Consider the following 24,368-nt stretch of genomic DNA (forward strand, 5'->3'; position numbering starts at 1 on the left):
CAGTACTGAGAATTGCTTGAGGCAGTAGGTAATGGGGGGGGCTTCACACCCCCCCGTCTTTTCTGCTGGTCTGAATTTGATGGCAGCAACAGGTGTCTGAGTGTACACATTCAGAAGAGAAGGGTAGGCAACTCTGGTGGCACAAGGACATTGTTCCCTTCCTTCCTCACTCTACACACCAACACACGCACACACTTGGACCAGAGTCCCCCTGACCTCTCTCAGGCCACACCTCTTCATGCCCCTGCTGCCTGAAGAGGGTTTTGCATGTCCTGGTAGGAGAGCCAGATCCCAACACGAGGCCAGGCATTTTTCATGCATTTATTCATATAAAAGCTACAATAAGTTAGGAACTTCAAAGAGGCCTAGGAGGAGAGGGGCAGAGGCGGGCCTCCATCATGGCCTGTGCAAGCACAGGGGTCATCTCTGCCTCTGCAGAAGGACAGGACCCCCCTGGCTTGGGGATGGGTGTGGGGGGTTCCTTCTCATGGGCTCCTGGCAGCTCCAGCAAGCGTCCATCCCACACCACTGCTGAGTCTGCCAGGAGCACCCAGTGCCCAGGGCTGACTGCATGTAGGGAAGGAGTGTCACTGGGTGCTCCCCTCAAAGCTGTGTGCTGACGGGGGGGCTGCCTCTGGACAAGGACCGCCAGTTGAGGGGGACGGGCCTCAGGCTCCAGAACATGGCAGTGGTGCTGAGGCAGCATGCTGAGGGCAGCACAGCAGAGCCCCTGTGAGCATGACTCAATGCAGATGGAGTGGAGGCAGCCGGGGCTGGGTGCCCCAGGCTACTTGTCACATTCCAGGTCCTGAGTTCCCTCGCCACCTTGGTAGTGCCTCTCGCAGAACTGCTGGATGCGCTGGCAGGCCTCCGCCATCATCTCCTCGGGCACGGTGATCACTACCCGGAAGAAGTTGGGGTACTCGAAGCACTGGCAGGAGAAGCAGAGAAGACGGTTGAGCCCACAGCACCAGTGACATGAGGCAGGTCCTGTACTGGCCAGACGCTTTAAGACCCCCGAAAAGAGCCAATGGCCAGAAACACCTGGGTGACCCTCCCCTCTGCCCCTGCCAGGCTCTGGTGCCAGACCCAGTAGGGTTGCAGTTCAGGGACTTTGGGCTGGAGTATGTGGAGGCTCCATTACACCTGTGCTTCATGCAGAAAGTCCCTGGGCCAGCTCCCCTGCACCTCTTGGGCAGCGGACCGGGAGCAGAAGCGCCCACTGCCTGAGCTCTGAGAGCTTCTGCCAGCTAGAAGAGGCAGTCCTGGGCTAGATGGACTCAGAGAAGGCAGCTGCCCACCTCCGTCCATTCACACCGCTGGCCAGCCCTGGCCCACGCTCACTGTGGAAGTAGCTTCATCAATTGTTCCTGAAACATGGCACATTTGTGCAGAGTCCAGGAGTGGTTCCAGGTAGATGGCTCCTGGTGCCACCCATCAAACGCATGAGGCCTCGTGCGTTGTGGACCCCGCTAAAACCATACATGACGCAGGGCAATGTTGGCACCGCAACAGCCTCATCTGGAAGCCCACCACCCCAGTCCTAGATTCCTGGGCCGGCCAGCCAGCAACAGCGCAGGCAGGATCGTGCCAGAAAGAGCGGCAGGGGGGCTTTAGCCTAGTGGCAGCGCCCCTACCTTGCATGCAGAAGGCCCTGGGTCCAATCCCCAACAGCATCTCCAGGTAGGGCTGGGAAAGACCCCAGCCTGAAAAGCGGGAGAGCGAGCCAGGGCTGCCAGGCGGTGTTGGCAGTGCTGGCTAAATGGACCAGGCGGGATTCTGGCTCTGTGTAAGGCAGCATCCAGTGTTCCTCACCTTCAGAGACCACTCTGGGCTCCCATTGGGAAAAGAACGAGACGGAGCAATGCTTTAGGGCCCCCCAACTGTGTGGGGCCCTGGGGGTGGGGGCTCCTGCAAGCCCGGCCAGCCCTCCTTCACCATCATTGTTATTGCCAGTCCTTTTACTCAAGCCGAACAGGAGGAGGGGAAGCTAATGAGGGAGCCGCTGGAATGGCTGCCATCTCCCCCCATGTTGCCTAGAATACAGACTCTTGTAGACAGCCAATGAAAAGTCCCTTGTGCTGGACAGATCTGAGGTTCAGAGGCTGGTTTCAAAGGGCCAACTGTTTGCGCTCTCCTCCCCGCACATGTAGGAAGAGATGTCCAAGTGCAGAATAGCCTCCCTGGCCTTTAGCACCATGTGCCTCCTTGCTCTCCGCTCCAATTCCAGGCCCAGTGGTCCTCCCTGGTTGCAGTCCAATATAGTCCAGACAGCACAGCCAGAACTGAGCGTGCCCATGAGACACCGTGCACCAAGTGCCCAGCATGGCCAAAGTATGACGTGGGCTCCCAGAATTTATATCATTTCTGTACCGCCCAATAGCCGACGCGCTCTGGGCGGTTCACAGAAGCACTCTGAAGCGCAGAAGGAGCCTCTCAGCCACCCTTGAGCAGAGGGCTGTCCCTGCTCAGCTCACGGGGGCCTCCGCCATGCTTCCCAGGACAACGGAGCCCAGGTTTCTGTGCTGTGGACACAACTGCTGCCGCTGCCCTCAGCCAGGCTGATTTTGCAATGTCAGAGGCGAAGGGTGAGAAGCGACTGGGCGCTGAGCACAAGGCCGGGCCGTTCTCCCAGACTAACTGGCAGGAGAGAGCGTGATGGGCAGCAGCGGACCTGGGGAAGAAGTGCTGGAGTGCCTTGCCCTGCAGCCAGGGCAGCGGGGGCTGTGCCAGCAGGCGTGGGGAGGGGCGGGCTCTGGGCCCTCAAGCCATGCCAGGCAGGACTAGGCTGCAAACCATGGGCACCCAGAAGAGCGGGCAGCAGAGGCCCATGGGCAGGGGGGCTGGGCCTATTCTCTGGCCGGGAAGCGCCCCGGGCGCCACACGTCCCAGGCAGGCTCTGGGGACGGAACACACACTCACCGTCGCCGGCAGACAGAAGACGGACTGCTCAGCGATGAGCCTCTCCGTGAACTCCACGTCGTTCTCAAACTCCGGGAAGTGCTCCATCTGAATCCCCACCTACAGCGGAGGAGGAGGCGGTGGAGTCAAAGGCCGCCTGGGTGGCCGGTGCCCTCCCTGCCTCCCGCGCGCTGCACCTTCCGGAGGAAAGGCCTTGCTCGGCCTCCTGCGTGCAGGGAGCTGGGATCTCTCTGAATCCACGGAGCAGCCTTGGGCTGGGGAAGAGGCTGAAGCACCCGACGCCCCCCAAGCCTCAGGGGCTCCCCCTCAGCTCTGCAAGCACCCCTGGGGCAGGAGGCCACTCACCATGAGGTACATGGCTCCCGCGGGCCGGACAGGCCGCAGCCCACAGACCGCAGAAAGGGCCGAGTAGCAGAGGGCGGCGTTGGACTGCAAAGGGCGGGAAGAGGATTGGTCAGGCCTGGGGCGGGCAGCGCCCTCGTGGGGCCAGCCCGGCCAGCCCCACAGCACAAGGGCTGCGAACAGCAAGGATCGAAGGGGGTGCCTATGGAGTAAAGCGTGCCCCAGCCCAGGAAATGATCCCCCCCACACACAAATTGAACTTGTCCTCGCCAGTAGCGTATGAAGACAGCAGCGCTGCGCCCCTCCCTCAACGTCTCCTGGCCCCCGACAGGACAGTTGAACAGCTGTCCTTTCGCTGATATGCTAATCGCCATGCAAGTTACCCACTGAGGACTGGATCTTCACAGCACAGAAAGGAATCAAACTTACTTTTGAAACCATTTTTGGTTCTGGTGGCGAATATTCTAGATTCCAGCTTTCCATAAATAAAACCAAATAGTGAAACTCAACTTTCCTTCCAACAACTAGCAGTAGGTCTTGTTCTCAAATTTGTAAATAATCCCACACTTAACAGAAACGGTGCTTTCTTCAATATCCACAGAAAAGAACTCATGCAGAGGTTTAATTAAGATGAAATTTTACAATGATTTAATTGATCCATCAGCAACAACCTGGATTATTAAGGAAGCAATCAGTTCACAGAGCATCCTAGCGAAACTGGAAAATGTCTGATCTGGGCACAGTCACACATGTCTCAGTTATGTCCTGTTTGGACTACTCTAACGTGTGCTATGTGGGGATGCTGTTGGAAACCATTTGGAAACTTCAGCTGGTCCAGAATGCTGACCGGGCCAGTTACAGGGAGCACGTGACTCCCTTGTTACAGCAGCTTCACTGGCTACCAGTCTGTTTCTGGCCAAAATGCAAAGTGTTGGTTATGACCTATAAAACCCTGTACGGCTTGGGACGAGGCCACCTGAAAGGCCGTCTTCTCCCCTGCAAGTCTGCCTGGGTTTTAAGTTCCTTGGGGGAGGTGCTTCTCTCGGTCCTGCCACCATCAGAGGCATGCTTCGTGGAGAGTTCCAGTAGGTAGAAGAGGGATAGAAAGGGAACAAAAAATACTCCGGATGAAGGACTGGCTACGAAGGTGGTGCCGACGAGGGAGATTTGGATTCTGGGACCACGGGCTATACTTCCTGGAAGATGGGCTGTTGGCAAGGGACGGGTTGCACCTCACAAAGGATGGGAAGAATGTGTTTGGCCACAGCATGAAGAACTTCATCAGGAGGGCTTTAAACGGAATCCTACGGGGAAGGGAGATGTAAAGTTGGGGGTAACAATGGACGTAGGCGCATATACTGCAACGGAGAAAACAGCTCTGATAGCGCCCAATAATAGTTTTCAGACACATGTAGGAAGAAAGCCAGACTATGAAGCACATGGTCTTCGATGTCTATATACTAATGCCCAGAGTATGGGAAACAAACAGAACAAACTTGAACTCTTAATACAGGAGGGAAATTATGACCTGATAGGTATAACTGAGACTTGGTGGGATGACTCTCATGACTGGAATACAGCAATTGAAGGATATAACTTGTTCAAAAAGAACAGGAGGAACAGAAAGGGAGGTGGGGTTGCACTGTATGTGAAAAATACGTATCTCTGCACAGAAATACAGGAGGAGGAGCTTGGTAGCCCCATCGAGAGCATCTGGATCAAAATAAATGGAGCAAAGAATAAAGGGAACCTGGTGGTCATACTACCGGCTACCCAATCAAGGAGAAGACGAGGATGACACTTTTGAAAAGCAAATAGCCAATGTTTTAAGGAAGCATGATGTAGTAGTAATGGGGGACTTCAATTTCCCCAATATTTGTTGGGCGACAAATTCTGCAAAACATGGCCCCTCCAGGAAATTCCTGACTTGTGTGGCGGATAACTTCCTCCTACAGAAAGGAGAGGAAGGAACTAGAGGATCGGCTATCCTTGACTTGCTCCTAACCAACAGAGATGACTTAGTGGATAAAGTAGCAGTTACAGGAACTCTAGGGGAAAACGACCATGTTGTACTTCGAGTTCTTGGCTCTAAGGGAAGCAAAAGCCGAGTGTAATCGAACACGTACCCTGGATTTTAGGAAAGCTGATTTTCATAAACTCAAAACAATGATCAGTAAGGTCCCATGGCAAGCGAGTCCAAGATGGGTGGGAGCTTTTAAAAAAGGAAATTCTCAAGGCACAATTACAAACAATTCCAGCAAGAAGAAAAGGTGGAAGACAATAGAAGAAGCCAATGTGGCTTCACAAAAAGCTTAGAGATGACCTGAAAACAAAAAAGGACATATATAGGAAGTGGAAAGAAGGCCAAGTAAAAAAGGAAGAGTACAGGCAGGTAGCACAGAATTGCAGGGATGGCGTCAGGAAGGCTAAAGCTGAGAACAAGCTGAGGTTAGCGAGGGATGCTAAAAGCAACAAAAAAGCTTTCTTCAGCTACGTGCATACTAAGAGAGACAGGAAAGTAATGGTGGTTCAGCTATTAAATAAGGATGGCAAAATGATCACAGATGACAAAGAAAAGGCAGAGGTGCTCAATTCCTACTTTGGCTCTGTCTTCTCCCAAAAGAGGGTCTATGACCCCTCTGGCAAAGGCGAAGTACAGGCTGAAGGGGCAGGATTGCAGCTTGAGATCGATAGGCATATGGTCAAGGAACACCTAATTCCTTTGAATGAGTTCAAATCTCCAGGGCCAGATGAACTGCATCCTAGAGTAATAAAGGAACTGGCAGACGAACTCTCAGAGCCACTGTCTATTAACTTTGAGAAATCATGGAGGATGGGTGAAGTGCCAGATGACTGGAAGAGGGCTAATATCCCTATCTTCAAAAAGGGTAAAAAGGAGGAACCTGGGAACTACAGACCAGTCAGCCTGACATCAATCCTTGGGAAAATTCTGGTTTGTTGTTGTTGTTGTTCAGTCGTTCAGCCGTGTCCGACTCTTCGTGACCCCATGGACCATAGCACGCCAGGCCTTCCTGTCCTGCGCTTTCTCCCGGAGCATGCTCAAGTTCATATTCATTGCATCGGTGATGCTATCTAGCCATCTCATCCTCTCCTTCTCCTTTTGCCTTCAGTCTTTCCCAGCATCAGGGTCTTGTCCAGAGAGTTTTCTCTTCACATTAGGTGGCCAAAATATTTCAGCTTCAGTATCTGTCCTTCCAGTGAGCACTCAGGGTTGATTTCCTTTAGGACTGACTGATTTGACCTCCTTGCAGTCCAGGGGACTCGTAAGAGTCTTCTCCAGCACCACAGTTCGAAAGCATCAATTCTTCGGCGCTCAGCCTTCCTTATAGTCCAGCTCTCACAGCCATACATTACTACTGGGAAAACCATAGCTTTGATTAGATGGACCTTTGTCGGCAAGGTGATGTCTCTGCTTCTTACTATGAGGGTAAAGCAATCCATCTGTAAGCACCTTGAAAACAATGCAGGGATTACTCGAAGCCAACATGGATTTGTCAAGAACAAGTCCTGCCAGACGAATCTGATCTCATTTTTTGATCAAGTAATCTCCCTTGTGGACCATGGGAATGCTGTAGACATAACATACCTCGACTTCAGCAAAGCTTTCAACAAAGTGCCCCATGATATCCTGATGAGCAAACTAGCTCAAAGTGGGCTAGATGAAACAACGATCTGGTGGATCTACGGTTGGCTACAGAATCGGATTCAAAGAGTGCTTATCAGTGGGACCTTCTCAAACTGGGGAGAGGTAACGAGTAGGGTACCGCAGGGCTCAGTCCTGGGCCCAGTGCTCTTCAACATTTTTAGTAATGACTTGGAGGAGGAGGTGCAGGGAATGCTGACCCAATTTGCAGATGACACAAAATTGGGCGGGATAGCTAATACTTTGGAAGACAGAAACAAAATTCAAAGTGATCTGGATAGACTGGAGCACTGGGCAGAAAACAACAGAATGACATTTAACAGGGATAAATGCCAAGTTCTGCACCTAGGAAAAAGAAACCAAATGCACAGTTACAAGATGGGGGATACGTGGCTCAACAACACGACAAGCGAGAAGGATCTTGGAATTGTTGTCGATCACAAGCTGAATATGAGCGAGCAAGGTGATGTGGCTGCAAAAAAGCCAAATGCTATTTGGGGCTGCATTAATAGAAGCATAGCTTCCAAATCCCGGGAAGTGCTAGTTCCCCTCTACTCAGCACTGGTGAGGCCTCATCTGGAGTACTGTGTCCAGTTCTGGGCACCACACTTTAAGAAGGATGCAGACAAACTGGAGAGGGTTCAGAGGAGGGCAACAGAGATGATCAGGGGACTGGAAACAAAGCCATATGAAGAGAGACGGAAAGAACTGGGCATGTTTAGGCTTGAGAAGAGAAGACTGAGGGGAGATAGGATAGCGCTCTTCAAGGACTTGAAAGGTTGTCACAGACAGGAAGGCCAGGATCTCTTCTCCATCTTCCCAGAATGCAGGACATGGAATAATGGGCTCAAGTTACAGGAAGCCAGATTCCGGCTGAACACCAGGAGAAACTTCCTGACTGTTAGAGCAATACGACAATGGAACCAATTACCTGGGGAGGTGGTGGGCTCTCCCACACTGGAGGCGTTCAAGACGAGGCTGGACAGCCATCTCTTAGGGATGATCTGACTTGGATTCCTGCATTGAGCAGGGGGTTGGGCTCGATGGCCTTGTAGGCCCCTTCCAACCCTACTATTCTATGATTCTATGAGACTCGAGACTCCCAGGCTCTGGAACTCCCGGCTGGGGGAGGGTAGGTTGGCCCCCTTTCTGCTGGCAGGCAAAGGACCTCTTCCTTCGAGTGGGGCTCTGGCATGTAAATGGGTCTGCTGATGAAGGGTTTTTTAACTGTTTGAGTGCTGTTTATTTCTTTTTTTATGCTTTTAACTGATTTCTTTTTTTATGTTTTAGTTAAGATTTTGTTTATGAGCTGTATTTTATTGTTGTTAGCTCCCTGGAGTGCCCACTTGGATGGTTGGCTCCAGAAGGTGATGCTTGGGGAATATTGCTCAGCCCCATGGATTCTCCAGTATGGGGTTCCGCAGGGGTCAGTTTTGTCCCCCATACTGTTCAATATCTACATGAGACCATTGAGCGGGGTCGTCCGGAATTTTGGAGTGCGTTGTCATCAGTATGCTCATGACACACAGTTCTGTCTCTCCTATTCCTCTTCTTCAGGTGAGGCTGCAAATGTGCTAGATCAGTAGTTGGCTGTGACAACGGACTGCGTGAGGGCGAATAAACTGAAGCTCAGTTCAGACGAGACTGAAATGCTGTTGGTGGGTGGTTCTTCTGACACGATGAAGAATGCTCAACCTGTTCTGGATGGCATTGCACTCCCCATGAAAGAGCAGGTTCATAGCTTGATGGCTTCAGGGTCCTCCTGAAGCCATCTTTCTCACTTGAGGCTCAGGCAGCCTCAGTAGCACGGAGTGCCTTCTACCAACTTTGGTTGGTGGCCCAGCTACGCCCCTATCTGGACAGGGATAACCTGGCTTCAGTTGTCCATGCTCTGGTAACCTCCGGGTTAGATCACTGCAATGTGCTCTGCATGGGGCTGCCTTTGAAGACAGTTTGGAAGCTGAAGTGCAAAATGCAGTGGCTAGATTGATAACAGGGACCAGAAGGTCTGAATATATAACACCAATTCTGGCCTGTTTGCACTGGCTGCCTGTATGTTTCCAAGCCCAGTACAAGGTACTGGTTTTGACCTAAAAATCCGTACACAGCTCTGGACCACGATACCCGACAGAGTGCTTCTCCTGGTACAAACCTCCTCTGAGGAAGGCTCAGAGGGCGACAATGAGAGAGAGGGCCTTCTTGGTGGTGGCCCTGACTGTGGAATCATCTCCCCACTGAGATCCGCCTGGCACCCACAGTGCCATCTTTTTGGCACCAGTTTAAGCCTGTCCTCTACTCCCAGGCAGATGATATGACAGCACATGATAGGGCTTTTAGTGTCAGATGTTTTATTGGGTCCCATTATCTCAATGTAACTGTTTTTAGCTGTTAAATTGTTTTTAAAGTTTGTAAACGTTTTTATATTATGTTTTGTATTTTTTGTGAACTGCTCAGAGAGCCTTGGCTATTGGGCAGTGTAGAAATAAAATTAGATCAATATATCAATAGCTAAATCACTGCCTTGTTGTGGCGAAGGGGCTTGCGTAACTCGGTGAAGCCATAAGCTATGCCGTGCAGGGCCACCCAAGATGGACAGGTCATGGCAGAGAGTTCTGACAAAATGTGGTCCACTGGAGAAGGAAATGGCAACCCACTCCAGTATTCTTGCCAAGAAAACCCCATGGAACGTATCACAAGGCTAAAAGATATGACGCCGGAAGATGAGCCCCTCAGGTCGGAAGGGGTCCAATATGCTACTTGGGAACAGCAGAGGGTATTTCCAAGTAGCGCCAGAAAGAGTGAAGCGGCTGGGCCAAACCTGAAAGGACACTCAGCTGTGGATGTATCTGGTGGTGAAAAGAAAATCCGATGCTGTAAAGAACAATATTGTTTAGGAACCTGGAATGTCAGATCAATGAATCAAGGTAAGCTGGAGGTGGTCAAACATGAGATGGCAAGATTGAACATCGACATCTTGGGAATCAGCGAACTCAAATGGACAGGCATGGGCGAATTTAATTCAGGTGACCATCATATCTACTATTGTGGGCAAGAATCCCTTAGAAGAAATGGAGTAGCACTCATAGTCAACAAAAGGGTGGGAAAAGCAGTACTGGGGTACAATCTTAAAAATGATAGAATGATCTCAGTACGAATCCAAGGCAAACCATTCAACATCACAGTAATTCAAGTCTATGCCCCAACCACTGAGGCCGAAGAAGCTGAGGTTGATCGGTTCTATGAAGGCCTACAACACCTTCTAGAACTAACACCAAAAAAAGATGTCCTCTTCATCATAGGGGATTGGAATGCTAAAGTAGGAAGTCAAGAAATCACCGGGATAACAGGCAGGCATGGCCTTGGTGTACAAAATGAAGCAGGACAAAAGCTAATAGAGTTTTGCCAAGAGAACATGCTGATCATAGCAAACACTCTTTTCCAACAGCACAAGAGGCGACTCTACACATGGACGTCACCAGATGGTCAATATCGAAATCAGATTGATTATGTCCTTTGCAGCCAAAGATGGAGAAGCTCCATACAGTCAGTCAAAACAAGACCTGGAGCTGACTGTGGCTCAGATCATGAGCTGCTTCTTGCAAAATTTCGGCTTAAATTGAAGAACGTCGGGAAAACCACTAAACCACTCAGGTATGACCTAAATCATATCCCTGATGAATATACAGTGGAGGTGAGGAATAGATTTCAGGGATTAGACCTGATAGACAGAGTGCCTGAGGAACTATGGACGGAGATCCGTAACATTGTTCAGGAGGCAGCAACGAAATCCATCCCAAAGAAAAAGAAATGCAAGAAAGCCAAGTGGCTGTCTGATGAGGCTTTACAAGTAGCTCACGAAGGAAGGGAAGCGAAAAGCAAGGGAGAAAGGGGAAGATATACCCAACTGAACGCAGAGTTCCAGAGAATAGCAAGGAGAGACAAGAAGGCCTTCTTAAATGAACAATGCAGAGAAATCGAGGAAAACAACAGAATGGGAAAGACTAGAGATCTCTTCAAGAAAATTGGAGATCTCAAGGGAACGTTTTGTGCAAAGACGGGCATGATAAAGGACCAAGAAGGCAGGGACCTAACAGAAGCAGATGAGATTAAGAAGAGGTGGCAAGAATACACAGAAGAACTATACAGGAAAGATCTGAATGTCCCTGATAGCCATGATAGTGCGGTCACTGAACTTGAGCCGGACATCCTCGAGAGTGAAGTCAAGTGGGCCTTAGGAAGCATTAGTAACAACAAAGCTAGCGGAGATGACAGTATTCCAGCCGAGCTATTTAAAATCCTAAAAGATGATGCTGTTAAAGTGCTGCATTCAATATGCCAACAAATCTGGAACACTCAACAGTGGCCACAAGACTGGAAAAGGTCAGTTTACATTCCAATTCCAAAGAAGGGCAACGCCAAAGAGTGCTCAAACTACTGCACAATTGCGCTCATTTCACATGCCAGCAAGGTGATGCTCAAAATCCTACAAGCTAGGCTTCAGCAGTATGCGAACCGAGAACTACCGGAAGTACAAGCTGGGTTTCGAAGAGGCAGAGGAACTAGAGATCAAATCGCCAACATTCGCTGCATCATGGAGAAAGCAAGAGAATTCCAGAAAAACCTCTATTTCTGCTTCATTGACTATGCTAAAGCCTTTGATTGTGTGGATCACAACAAACTGTGGCAAATTCTTAAAGTGATGGGAGTACCAGACCACCTTACCTGTCTCCTGAGAAACCTGTACGAGGGTCAAGAAGCAACAGTAAGAACCGGACATGGAACAACCGATTGGTTCAAAATTGGGAAAGGAGTACGACAAGGCTGCATATTGTCACCCTGCTTATTTAACTTATATGCAGAGTACATCATGAGAAATGCCGGGTTGGATGAATCAGAGGTCGGAATTAAGATTGCTGGGAGAATTATCAACAACCTCCGATATGCAGACGATACCACCCTAATGGCAGAAAGCGAAGAGGATCTCAAGAGCCTCTTATTGAGGGTGAAAGAGGAGAGTGCAAAAGCTGGTTTGAAACTCAACATTAAAAAAACTAAGATCATGGCATCTGGCCCCATCACTTCCTGGCATATAGAAGGGGAAGAAATGGAAGCAGTGACAGATTTTACTTTCTTGGGCTCCAAGATCACCGCAGACGGTGACTGTAGCCATGAAATTAAAAGACGCTTGCTCCTGGGGAGGAAAGCTATGGCCAACCTAGACAGCATAGTAAGAAGCAGAGACATCACCTTGCCGACAAAGGTCCATCTAATCAAAGCTATGGTTTACCCAGTAGTAATGTATGGCTGTGAGAGCTGGACTATAAGGAAGGCTGAGCGCCGAAGAATTGATGCTTTCGAACTGTGGTGCTGGAGAAGACTCTTACGAGTCCCCTGGACTGCAAGGAGGTCAAATCAGTCCATCCTAAAGGAAATCAACCCTGAGTGCTCATTGGAAGGACAGATAATGAAGCTGAAGCTCCAATATTTTGGCCACCTAATGCGAAGAGAAAACTCCCTGGAAAAGACCCTGATGCTGGGAAAGACTGAAGGCAAAAGGAGAAGGGGACGGCAGAGGATGAGATGGCTAGATAGCATCACGGATGCAATGAATATGAACTTGAGCATGCTCCGGGAGAGAGCGCAGGACAGGAAGGCCTGTTGTGTTATGGTCCATAGGGTCACGAAGAGTCGGACACGACTGAACAACAACTATATATATAATGTAATAGATAAATAAATATTAAAAGCACCAGAGAGAAGGAAAGGGGTGGAAGTGGCTGCGCTGTGCTCAGCACCACAGGGCAGCTCCTCCACAGGGGCGGCTGAGCCAAGAGCAGCCCCATACCCCGCCCACCCAAGGCATGACACATCCCTGAGGCTCTCCAAGGGGCTGAGGGAGGTGAACATGAGGGGGCCTTTCCTTGGCCCTTGTCTTGTTTTTTTGTCAATCTGCTACTCCAGCTTTGCCTTCACTTGTTTCTGTTCTTTTAAGTACAAGTAGACCTATGGCAGCATGTTCTGGAAAAGGGGTGGGGCTTACCTTGAAGAAGCTGAGGGTGTTGTGGTAGAATTCAGGGGAGGTCCGGTGGAGGATGCGTGCGAGAGCTCCCTGGACCACTGTGCAGGGCCCCAGGATGCGCTGGCTCAGCCTCAGGAGGCCGTCCCTGATCTGGAGAGGGTGCAGGGAAGCACTCAGGGGAGAGCGGTAGCGGCTGTTCCCACGGAGCCCCTCGGTCACACGGCCTCCATGCTCAGTGTATCCCTGCCTGAATCAAACGGGCAGCTGGTCCACTCCAGCAAGGAAGGCATCGACATGCAATCCAGGGAAACTTGGCAGAGCTGCCCCCGCTGTGCCAGGGCTGGGAAGGGCCCCTTGGCTGCTCTTGCCCACCTATGCCTGTGCACTCCATAGGCCTCTCCGGAGGCAGCCGAGAAGCATCCAGGCAGCCTCCTCCTGCTTGGCGCCCTTTGGGGAGGGGGTTTGGAGTGGATTTCCCTGCCCAGGTCTCCCAGAAGTGTGGGAGGGGGCATGCCGCTCCCGTGATACCCCAGCTTAGCAGGAACCATAAATGCACACTGAGGCTTGGCTGAGAGGGAGCTGTGGGCCCAGGCCTTGGAGACCTGCTGCGAAGGGCTCGGGCTGGGATCTGATCCCCCACTCTGCTTTCAGGCTCCCTCAGAGCAGCTACTGCGCTGGGAACAGATGGCCAGGGCAGCAGCAGTAGAGAGCATCTGGCTTCCCTACCTCCTTCCCAAAGATGTCCCTGCGATCGTGAATGAGGATCCAGCCCATTCTCCAGCCGGGCACCAGCCAGCGCTTGGCGAGACCTCCACATGACAGGATGGGCACATTGGTGCTGACTTTGGCAAGGGACTCGTATTTGCAGTCTTCAAACACCTGGGGGAAGAGGCAAAGGGATCACAGGGAGCCACGATGGAAGTGCTTTCAAACATGCACACACCATCCAGCCCTGTCCAAACCGGACACGGGCTGCCCAGGAGGGCTCTCTCCAAGGGAATGCTCTGGGCCCTGTGCAGCAGGCTCAGTTTCCAGGAGAAGGAGGGAGCCCAGCCACTGCCAGCGTGGCGCACGGAGGCGCCCTCCTCGTGTCCACGAGGGCCCCAGGGAACAAGGGTGCCGGCCACGCTGCTTTGCTGTCCGACAGGCAAGAGCCGCCACCTCACTCACCATCTCTGCGTAGATCTCATCAGCCAAGATGGGAACGCATTGCCTGGAGGCCACTGGGCAAGATGTGAGAGAAAGGAGGCTGGTCATCCACCCAGGCCCGGAAGCGGGGCAGGCCGAACGCCGCCATGCGGCTCCCATGCCAGCAGCCTTAGGGTCACAATCAGTGGGGGGGGGGTGGCTTCAGCCATTGTGGGGCCCAAGGCAGCCCCAGAGTGTCCTGTGGGACCAGCCCACAGGAGGAGGAGGAGGGCAGGGGGCCGTGCAAAGCCACCCCCAGCACAGCAGCTTCGGGCGCACCCCAGAAATCCCCAGGGAAGCCGGAGACGCACCTGCAAGGATCTTCTGGAGGTGGCTTTTGCTGAAGACGGAGCCGCAGGGGTTGGAGGGGTTGTTCACAACCAGGCAGGCGGTCTTGTCGTCCACCAGTGACTCCATTTGCTTCAGGTCGATTTCCCAGGACTTCTCTGGCTGGAAGAGGGGAGAGTGAGGAACACCTCTCTTGCCAGGCAACTGGGCACCAGCAGGCAGCTGCTGTGGGAGGGGCGCTGGGGGGACCACTGGCTGGCCAGGACAGTCCCCCACACATTGATTCCCTGCTGCTCTGGACCTCCCTGCCAGGATTTGGGGCCCAGTCCAAGGAGGAAGTGGCAAGGCGCAGCACTCTTCTCTGGGCCTTGAGCCTGGATCACCAGCTGAGACCTGCAGAGCAGGATGGGCAGAGAGCCCCTGCCAGGGAGTGCCTGCGTGCTGCGCAGCGCTGCGCCCCTTCTGCCCCCAGCTTACCAAGAGGTTGTAGAACTTGACCTCAATCCCCAGGGAGTGAGCTAAGGTCTTGTAGAGGGAGAATCCAGGGCGCGGCACCACGATGTTCTGCCCAGGATTGGCCAGCACGGCCAGGGCCAGCTCAATGGCCTGGCTGCAGCCACTAGTCAGGATCACATCCTGCAAAGAAGGGCGCAGGCAGCCGTGAGCTGAGCGGGCGGCAGATGCCTCCCTCCCTGGCCGCAGCAGAGGCAGGCCCAAGAGCCCCAAGGGCAGGGGTCCTTTGGGCCAGGCCTTGCCAACGCCTGGTGTGGCAAGGAGTGGGGGGGAGGGGGAGGGGAGGGGCCCCCTCCCCTGCTGCCCCCCACAGGACAGGCGGTGTTACCTGTGCTTCCAGAGGGGCCTCTGGGGAGCTGTAGTAGCCTGCAACCACCTCTCGGCAAGACAAGTACCCTGCATTGCATTTGGAGGGAGAGCGGGGTGAATGCCCTGTTCCTCGCCAGGCCCCGAAACAGAGAGCGTGAGCTCCACTCTGGGAGCAGGAAGGCCCCACCACCACCACACACGTGCATGGAGGACAGCAGCACTTTGGTGCTGCCCACATTGTTTGGCTCGCAGATGTGAGCCACCTGGACCATCCCACCAAGCGGTGCCCTGAAAGTCCCCCAGCTTGGCTGGGGCTTGGAGCTCCCACAGAGGCCGGGCCTCTGACCCACTGCCCTGAGGCCCGGCTCTCGCCATGGGTGCCCTGCCGAGCAGCCGCAGGGAAGTGCCCCCCCAAGGCAGCTTTTGTGGGATCTCCAGTGTCCCCCCAGGCCGTGCTCTGCCACTGCCACCTGGGAAGCGGCCTTCCCGTCCACTGCCCTCCCTAGCCAGGGTGGCTCCCACACTCTCTCCACAGTCTGCGGGGACTGACCCACAGACGGCGCATAGCCATTGTATCTGCCCGAGTCCAGGGCGTCCTTCATCGCCTCTGTGACCTCCTCATCTGTAGGCAGGTTCCCAAAGACGGTGGGGTCTCCTGTGGAGGAAGAGGAGGCAGAAGCACCCTGTGGCTGGGTTGGGCAGCAGCTGACACCCTCAGGGCTCCCAGGGCCCCTGCTTGCCCGCCCTGCGTTTACCTATGGATAGGGAGATGAGCGGTTTCTGCGGGTTGGGCTCCACCTTCATGCTGTCCACAATGGCTCGGATGGGGTTGAAGGTCCTCTTGGACATTTCGGAGGCCCGGACAGCCCAGTGGGGCTTGCGGCCTTTCCCCTTGCCTGAAGCGGGGCCCCTTCCAGTGAGGTTGACATGGACATCGAGGAGGGAGGGCAGGGCACTGTTGCCGTTCACCTGGATCAGGTAGGGGTCCATTTCCGGCAAGGAGAGCCTGCACAGGGGGCACAAGGCGCAGGCGAAGGTCAGCCCGGAGCCAAGCGAGCTCCTGCCCCTGCAGAGCTCTGCCCAAGCGGCCCGATGCGGCCGTCCCAGCGCAGCTACGGGAAAGCACGAGGGCGACGGTGCGGGAGGAGGCCTGCAGCTGGCCTGGATGGGAAACCCCGATTTGCCCTCCGATCCGCCCTTCCCGGGCAGGGGGATGTGCGCTTGGGCCTCCGAGCGCCGGGGGGGGGGGGCGGAGGCTGCTCCGGGTTCGCCTCCAAAGCGCTACGCAGCGGGGCCAAGAGGCAGAGCTACGAATGCAGCCCCGCCGCCGCCCCCGGACTGGGGTCTCACCAGGTGAAAGGCTACTACAAATAAACAACCTTCCCGCGCTGAGCCGGGGTCGGACTCGATGGCCTCGCAGGCCCCTTCCAGCCCTCCCATTCTGTGATTCTGTGAACACCGCTTCACGGCGAAGGATCAGATAAGCGCTGCTTGGCCGCTTCCTTGTCCGGAGAGCCAAGCGCATTCAGGGAAGCAGGCTGACACCCAAAGGAAGCCGCCCGGCTCCAGGGCTCGCCACTGCTGAGGGCGCGGCGCGGCGGTCGGAGAGCCGAGGGCCCCTGCCGGTGCCGGGCTTCGCTAGCAGCCCCCGCTGCGCTGGGCGCGAGAGGAGCCCCGCCCGCCAGGAGGGCGGAGGCCCCCGCGCGTTCCGCGGCCGCCCTCCCCTCGCCACGGAGCCACGCGCGCCCGGCGGAGAGCGCGGAGCCGCGAGGTCGGTGGGCGCCTGGCTGGCGCGGGCAGCGGGCAGCGGCGGCTGCAAGAGGCTCCCGCGGGCCACCCGCGGCCCCTCTGCGCTGCCGCGCCTCGGCGCGCTGGCCGGCGGCCGCCCTGTCGTGGCCCGGGCCGGGGCAGCGGGCTTGCCCTCCGCGACAGAGCGGGGCGCCCTCCCGTCGGGGCTCGCGCTGCAGTCTCCAGCGCGAATGCGGCCGGCTGGCCATGGGCAACGCCGCGGCCCCGCTCCCTTGCAGTAGCCGCAGCTCTGCTCTTCGCTCCGGGAGTCCTCCCCGCCGCCACCGGCCGCAGGCCCAAGCCCCCGTCTCCCTTTCCCCACCCCACCATCGCCGGTGCCTGTGATCAGGTCACCCCCGGGTCTCAGGTGGGGTGTGCACATGGGTCGCCCTGCCACATTCATGGTATTTTATGGGAGATCCAGCAGATGACGTCTTCTCATAACCTTCCCATGTTTTCCCACGGCTTTGCCCGTTTTTTTTTCATACCACAGAAAATCCGTCCAGGAAGAAAAACCAGGCTACCGCTCCAGGCCTGGGAGCCCTCCCTCCACCCGGAAGCCCGCCAGGGAGATGGGATCGGCCATGCCACCTTCACCCTTCCTGGCTTCCCAACGGCCCATGGGCTCAGCCCATCCTCAGGCATCTTACCTGAGACGCCTAGAGAGGTGGCTGCCTGGATGCGCCTGGCCGCCCACTCTGCCTGCTCCAGCACAGCTGAATGGGAAAGCCAGCGCCTGCCTGGCTGCCTGGGGCCCTTTTATGTGCGCCAGGCAGCCAGCAGCAGCCCCAGCACAGGTCCCCTGCCAAGAACTGGGAGTCAGCTGGGAGACCTTTAGCCATTGGCTGATAGGGAGGGCTGCTCTCCCCACCCAGAGACACCCCCAGCCCGGCCATAGCCTGGCTCCAAACACTCTCTGCACATTAACTTTCAGAGAAGAGCCCACCCTGCCTCCTGGCTGTCTCTAGCCCCCCCCCCCCCGTTGCAATGAAGGGAGTGCAGGACTCCGCTCCCAAGGCCCTACTCAGAAATGGGGGCAGCGTTCCCCACAAGTTGGGCCAAGGCAGCCCAGGGGAAGCCTGCAGCCATGGCTGGGGGAAGACAGCACCCTTGCGTGCCAGAGAGAGAGAGAGGCCCATGGGGCCCAGCAGGAGCCCAGAGAGTTGACTCTGTCAGTGCCTCAGTGGGGCAGGGCTCCATCTGGCAGTCCTGGCATCTCAAGGAGCCTGATGCAATTGGCTGGGCCAGTCCCACCACCTCCAGGTCCACACTGCAAAGCTTCATCAAGGGTCCCGAATGCGCCCCTCCAGCCCCCGCCCCCAAGCAAGTGAAGGAGCTGAACTCAGCAGCTGATGAGGCCTTGCCCCCTCCTCCTACCACAGCCAGCCTGCCTGTCCGCCCCCGCCCCCCAACCCCCCAGCTGGAGGCCGAAGGATGCCTTGGCAAGAGCCCCAGGAGTCTTCAGGGAGAAGGGGGCTGATCCTCCTTCATGGCGGGGGAGCCAATTCAGCCTACGGCAGCAGGTGAGCAGGCAACGACTGGCACATCACCCGGGTGCTTCCAAGGCACCCTGATATACCGGCACAAGACAGCAAAGCAAGGCTGCGCCCATGCGCGGAAGGTGGCTGCAAACTGGCGTGGAGGGCAAGGTCTGGTCCCCTTGCCGGCACCAGCACTTCAGGCCTCTCCCCCCCGCCCCCGAGGGGCCCCGGAGCACCTCTGTGCTGAGAAGTCCATGCAGTTCTGCAGTGGGCACTGGACAGCAAGGAGGCCAGCACCGAGGTGGCTGTGCAGGGAGAGAAAGGGGCAGTTGAGGAGCTGTGTTGGGGGGGGGGCTCTCTCCTGTGGTCCTACAGCGGGCACCACCTCATCCAGCCCTGGCCGAGCCGAGCCAGTACCCCCTCTGCCCAGGGCCAGTTCATGGCACCATTCTCTCTACTGACTGGCCCTCAGTGCCATTCTCCACCATGCCCTCAGTCCCTGCTGGAGCCAGAACCATCTACCTCCCCCACTCCTGCCTCACCCCCTTGTGCTACATGGGAGACCTGGATGTTGCAGCCCCCGCAGAGGGTGGGTGGGAGGGGTGGCCTTGAGACACTCCCTCCACCCCACCTTGGGTGCCTGCCTGGCAAAAAGCCCCCGCCACCACCGCCAAATTGATGCAACCCAGATGGCCTCTGCCCTCCACCTTCTGTGCTGCTGCCAGGAACAGTGAATTGGGCACTGAGCTCAACTGAGCTGGGCCAAATATATTGCTGCCGGTGCAGCTGGGCAGCCTCCTCTTCCTTCCGTTTTCTCACGGAAAGGGAGTTTTGTAGCGCCAAGCCATTTCATTCTTGTTCTGATCTCATTCTTAGGTGCCAAGACATCTCATTTTATCTTTCTAGCTGAACTTTCCTATGAAGAAGAGCTGAGCCTTCTTCCTGTGTTCTTAGGCCAGAGACGAACAGTGGTCCACCTGCGGATCAGCGCCCTGGGGATGACAAAGGATGAGGAGGGGCCGTGGCTCAGTGGTGGAGCCCCCGCTCTGCACGCAGAAGGTCCTTGGTTCGACCCCCAATCCCCAGAAGCATCTCCAGGCAGGACTGGGGAAACTCCTGCCCCAAAGCCTGGAGGGAGGGAGGGGGCACCATGCTGCCATGCAGGGGACAAGAGTGGGCTAGATGGGCCAAGACCCCAATGTGGGAGGCAGAGGCTGCTTCTGATGCTCCTAGGTGACAGCCTGGCTGCACAAGGCAGGCGATCAGCAGATGGGATGGGAGGGAGTGCCTGGGGGAGCCGCCCCTGAAACCCCTTCCTGGGGTGGAACTGCAGCCAGGCGGGGCCGAGAGAGTGGTGATGAGGCTTTTAGCACCATGGGAGAAAGGTGGGCAAACCCTGCGAACCACCCCCTCCAAACTCCCCCACCTCCACCAAAGGCAGCTCCCGGGCTCCGGCCCACCCGCTTCTCCTCCCACCCTGTCACCCCTGCTCTGCTCAGCCTCTGGACCCGCTTGGGCTGCTTCCCCAGCCTGCCTTCTCCAGGCAGCTTCCTCCTCCCTCCTTTGCAGGGCCCTTTATCTGAGGGACAATTCCAGTCCCCCACCCCCCCGTCCTTGGTGATTCCTCTAGGCAGAGCAGATGCTTCCACTGCCCCCGGTGCCAGCCAGAGCTTTCCTTCCATTGCAACCGGGGGGGGGGGGGCAGGGGCGGGAGCGAGGACACCTTCCAGTTGGAACTGACTGCAATGGGACAATGGGTTACAGGGACCCTCTCCCCATGCCATGGTCTCGATCTAACCCCGCATCCTCCGTTGCACTGACCATTTAGTAACGGAGTATCGACTGCGCACAGGCCAGGTATGTGACAAATGTCATGGCTAGTTTAGCCCAGGGGGCCTTGATTTCTCTGTGGCCCTGACGTGGGCAACCGTCCCATGCCATGTTTTCAGTTGTCAGAAGAACAGCAGTCCTTGCCGCTGTTTCCACACTGCCTGAGGACACCAGACCATTTGGGGCTTTTGGGCTGTCTCAGACCCCTGTGGCCCACGGAGAGCTGCTTGCCCTCCTCACCTGGCAGTACCAAGAGGAATGTTTCTGCAATGGCAGCTGCCTGGTTCCGCCCCGTCCCCTTTCCCCAACCCTGGGGGGCAGATCCAAGGCAGCTTTCTGCTTGAGGGCCCCAAAGCAGTTGGGTCCTTTGCTGAGTGGGAGACTTGACACAGGCTGGGAAGCGGGGGCAAGGCAGCAAGCATCCCCCCGCCCTGCACCCAGCATTACCCGCCTGTCCCTTGCCCCTCCCTCCTGGAGGGAGGTGGTGGGTGGCCTATGCTCCCTTGGAGCTGGATTCTTTTCCTCTTCCCTTCAGCAGCAGCCACCACATGGCACCAATCCACAGCTTCTTTGTGCCCACCACCAAAGACCTGCGCGAGGCCCCTGAACTCTGGGTCCCGCTGGGCTGGGAGGGCACCAGGACTCGGTGATTTGAGACTCGCCACAGCAAGCTGTTGTGTAATGGGAAGGAAGGGAACAACGTCTCTGCATGGACCGCCTCCCCGCACCCCTCTCTGAAGCCAAAGTCAATATTGGCCGATTTCCTCACCGCTATTTGCCTGCTGCCTTCCCATTTTCTTCCACTTGCAGGGCCTGTTGTGCTGCAGCCTCTGCCCTCCTCACCTCTATGGCCTTGAAGCAGCTGGGCGCTCTGCAAACAAGGGGCGGCGTGCTCCTGACTGCAATGGGCAGGCCGCGTTTACACCATTGCCGGGGTGGAGCTTGCTCCTGCTCCACTTCCCCTGCTCCGGGCCACCCCCCCACCAGCTTGGCCTGGCCACAGCCCATTGAGCCCTCAAGGGCATCTCTGGGCCAGCATAAGCATCTTCCTCCAGGGCAGCAAGAGAGATGGTATCCCACCCAGCAGGGGTAAGCCAGGAATAGGAAACGAGCATGCTTGGTTACTCAGAAGGAAGCACACCTCCTCCATTACTCACCAGACCAGAGTTGCCTATGGCCCATCCATCCTTGTGTGACCTGAGTCAATCTTGGTGCAAGATGCAGTCGTGGGCCAAGGGGCTGGAACAGAGCCTTGGAACCCCTCCTCAGCCTCCTAGGCTGGGCTGGTGGAATCAGGGGGCTGTGTGTTTTCTGCCCCCCCCCCCCCGTTAATAAATAAAACCACTGTGAGTCCCAGCAGTGGCCGTGGCGGCAGCGGCGGTGGCTGCCGCCGCCACAGAAGGAGCCCCTGGTCTGGCAGCCTTCCCGTCGGCACATTAAGTGCACGAGTGCACGCACACAAAAATGGCAAAAGCAAAGCCTTTCTAGGGCAGGCATACAACCGGATCCAGCCCTGATCCCTCCCAAAGGGACGGGTCGGAGGGTGCCGGTGAGGTGCTCAGCGCTCCCCTCTCTCATCGCTATGTCTGCTCCAGGCTCTGCTCTCTCAGCCAAGGAGAGGAGGCAGAAGCAGCAGCAGCAGGATGGATGGATGGATGTGAGAGGAGAAGTCGGTCTCTCTCTCTGGCCTATTTTATTTAAGCCACAGAGCCGCTTGGTGAATTTAATATTGTGTTGCATCTCTGCCTGTGAATGAGGGGGCCTGAATGAATTTAATATTAAATATTTAATAACTGTGAGCACTTAGCTGCGCCTCTGCAGACCCCTTGGCCCCGCCTCTGCTGACCTGCTCTCTGCCCCCCGACCCCAGTCACATTGGCCACCAGCCACCACTGCTTCTAGGCCAGACTCCCTGAAGTCAGGAACCGCCACTGGGGCAAGAGAGATGGTGGCATTTGCATGAGGCGAACGGAGGCCAGCTGGCCCAAAGGAAGACCCCAGCCCTCCCCTCCAGACCCTGCTCCTGGCAGCCACCGCCGCAGTAGGATCACTCTGCAGGCTCCCCACACATGGGCTTGGCTGACGGCCAGCCAGCTGGCCCAGCCAAGGCCACCTGCTTTGACGACAGGCGCAGCCTTCCCTCCCCTGCTGGAAACGGGCCCTGCAGCCCAAGAGCAGAGGCCAAGTCCTTTCAGCCAGGGGGGCTGGGAGTCTGCCCCGCCCCGCAGGGGGGCTTCCTCTCTGGCCTGCCCCCCCCGGCTCCAGAGGGGCCCATTCACTGTGATCACAGGGCCCATTCTAGGACAGGCCCACCCTGGAGCCTGAAGCTGGAGCCTCGTTGGAAGGAAGGACCCCACCAATGTCTCAAGGCCCTCAGGAAGCCTGCAAGGGATCCATTGCTCTGGCTTCCAGGAGCTGAGGGACAGAGTTCTGGGAGCCGCACCAGAGAACTGGAAGCCCAAGCACTTCTGCCAGGTTTGTACTGTATGAATCATGGAATAGCAGGGTTGGAAGGGGCCTACAAGGCCATCGAGTCCAGCCCCCTGCTCAGTGCAGGAATCCGAGTCAGAGCATCCCTGACAAATGGCTGTCCAGCCTCATCTTGAAGACCTCCAGTGTGGGAGAGCCCACCGCCTCCCCAGGTAATGGGTTCCATTGTCGTATTGCTCTGACAGTCAAGAAATGTCTCTTGATGTTCAGCCGGAATCTGGCTTCCTGCAACTTGAGCCCATTATTCCGTGTCCTGCAGTCTGGGATGATCGAGAAGACATCCTGGCCTTCCTCTCTGTGATAACCTTTCAAGTACTTGAAGAGCGCTATCTTATCTCCCCTCAGTCTTCTCTTCTCAAGGCTAAACATGCCCAGTTCTTTCAGTACAGAAGCATCGGCCTTGATGTGGGCCACTAAACCAGAGACCCTCTTTCAAAGGACGCCACAGCAGTCAGCAGCACCTTTTCCTTCTATATCTAGGAGTATTTCTGGAGAGCTTCCTGATCCTTTTGTACTGACTGTCTCCAAAAAAGGCAACCTTCAGAAAGGGGAAGGAGAACATTTCAGTCTCCCCCTGGACACTCTGACCTGAAAGCTGCCATTCTCCAAAGGAGGAATTTCAAAGGGAGACTCCAGCATGAATGTGCTGAATTAGAAGTAATAAAACCAAATTTGATGCTATTGGGGCTTGAACGGAGACAATGGTTTCTGCCCCATTCCGGATGTTTATTTATTTACCAATGTTAGGATAATTGTTATCACCAGCTACTGTGCTTATTTTGCATACATAATAAGCTTTAATTTAATGGTTCCATGAACCATGAATTGAATGTACTTTTTGCATTTCTTTGGCATTTTAACACTATGTTTCCCTCCTCTGCATCCGTGTGTGTGTGTGTGTGTACACACACACACACATACACACACACACCTTCCAAATGAGGACAATTCATGCTTCTGAAAAAAACTCTAGGCCATGAAAGTTGATGCCATTATAATTGTGCAGACCTTTTAGCTGTTATAAGACTTTTGTTGATTTTCTTAAGGTGGAGTAAGATTTCAACACATTTTTACTTCTTTCTGCAAGTACACTAATAAAAACCAGTGATAAACCAGTTTTAGGGTGAGAGTTACTATTCAGCCAAGCAGATGCTTTAACTCACCAGGACTTCCCTTGTTCAGAAAACCATAACCCTTTTTAAAGGGGGGGGGGCAGACCTTGCACATTCTGTTTGCAAAACAAAACCAGTTAATATTCCTTCTAAGGCCTTAATGATGCTCCTCGGACCTTGGCATTGGATGGGAGGAGACAAATCATCAAGAGGTTCTGGGGGTTGGTAGAATGAGACATCACAGATCTTGGCAAGACCAATTGCAAAGGAGAAGGAAGGCGGCATGAATTTAAAGTGTGCCAAATCAGCCTGGCCTCCTCCAGATTTCCTACAAAGTACCCTGGTAATAGGAGTGGAGATAATAAAATTGGTGGAGTAGCCAGAGGTTAGCAGGGTGGACAGCTCAGCAGGACAGAGAGGTC

At 55.2% G+C, this 24,368-nt stretch overlaps 1 protein-coding gene across 5 annotated transcripts; it reads right to left on the minus strand.

Moving 5' to 3' along the window:
• Window positions 1-303: 303 nt before the first annotated feature.
• TAT (tyrosine aminotransferase) lies at window positions 304-21,299 on the minus strand. 5 transcript variants are annotated; one of them, XM_084812499.1, is made up of 12 exons: window positions 21,114-21,299; window positions 16,001-16,251; window positions 15,796-15,900; window positions 15,265-15,332; window positions 14,901-15,059; window positions 14,447-14,585; window positions 14,118-14,170; window positions 13,674-13,826; window positions 12,969-13,097; window positions 3,268-3,351; window positions 2,923-3,021; window positions 304-931 (listed from the first exon to the last, which is right to left on the minus strand). In XM_084812499.1, the coding sequence occupies exons 2-12, from the start codon at window positions 16,233-16,235 to the stop codon at window positions 788-790; spliced, it is 1,368 nt and encodes a 455-aa protein (XP_084668625.1). In that variant the 5' UTR covers window positions 16,236-16,251; window positions 21,114-21,299; the 3' UTR covers window positions 304-787. The 5 variants fall into 5 exon arrangements, with proteins under 5 accessions (XP_084668625.1, XP_084668626.1, XP_084668623.1 ...); XM_084812500.1 differs by lacking the exon at window positions 21,114-21,299 and adding an exon at window positions 17,684-17,761; XM_084812497.1 differs by lacking the exon at window positions 21,114-21,299 and adding an exon at window positions 16,625-16,831.
• Window positions 21,300-24,368: the final 3,069 nt, after the last annotated feature.

The sequence above is a fragment of the Heloderma suspectum genome, chromosome 8, assembly GCF_057233095.1.
Source record: "Heloderma suspectum isolate Gila_16-S chromosome 8, 16-S_ref, whole genome shotgun sequence".
Lineage (NCBI taxonomy): Eukaryota > Metazoa > Chordata > Lepidosauria > Squamata > Helodermatidae > Heloderma > Heloderma suspectum.

Coding starts and splice junctions, on each gene's coding strand:
- TAT (XM_084812497.1), bottom strand. CDS start 16,770: ATGCGCTTGGCTCTCCGGACAAGGAAGCGGCCAAGCAGCGCTTATCTG. Junction 15,901..16,000: donor GCTCATCTCCCTATCCATAG/GTAAACGCAGGG, acceptor CTTCCTCCACAG/GAGACCCCACCGTCTTTGGG. Junction 3,352..12,968: donor ACACCCTCAGCTTCTTCAAG/GTAAGCCCCACC, acceptor CGCCCTTTGCAG/TCCAACGCCGCCCTCTGCTA.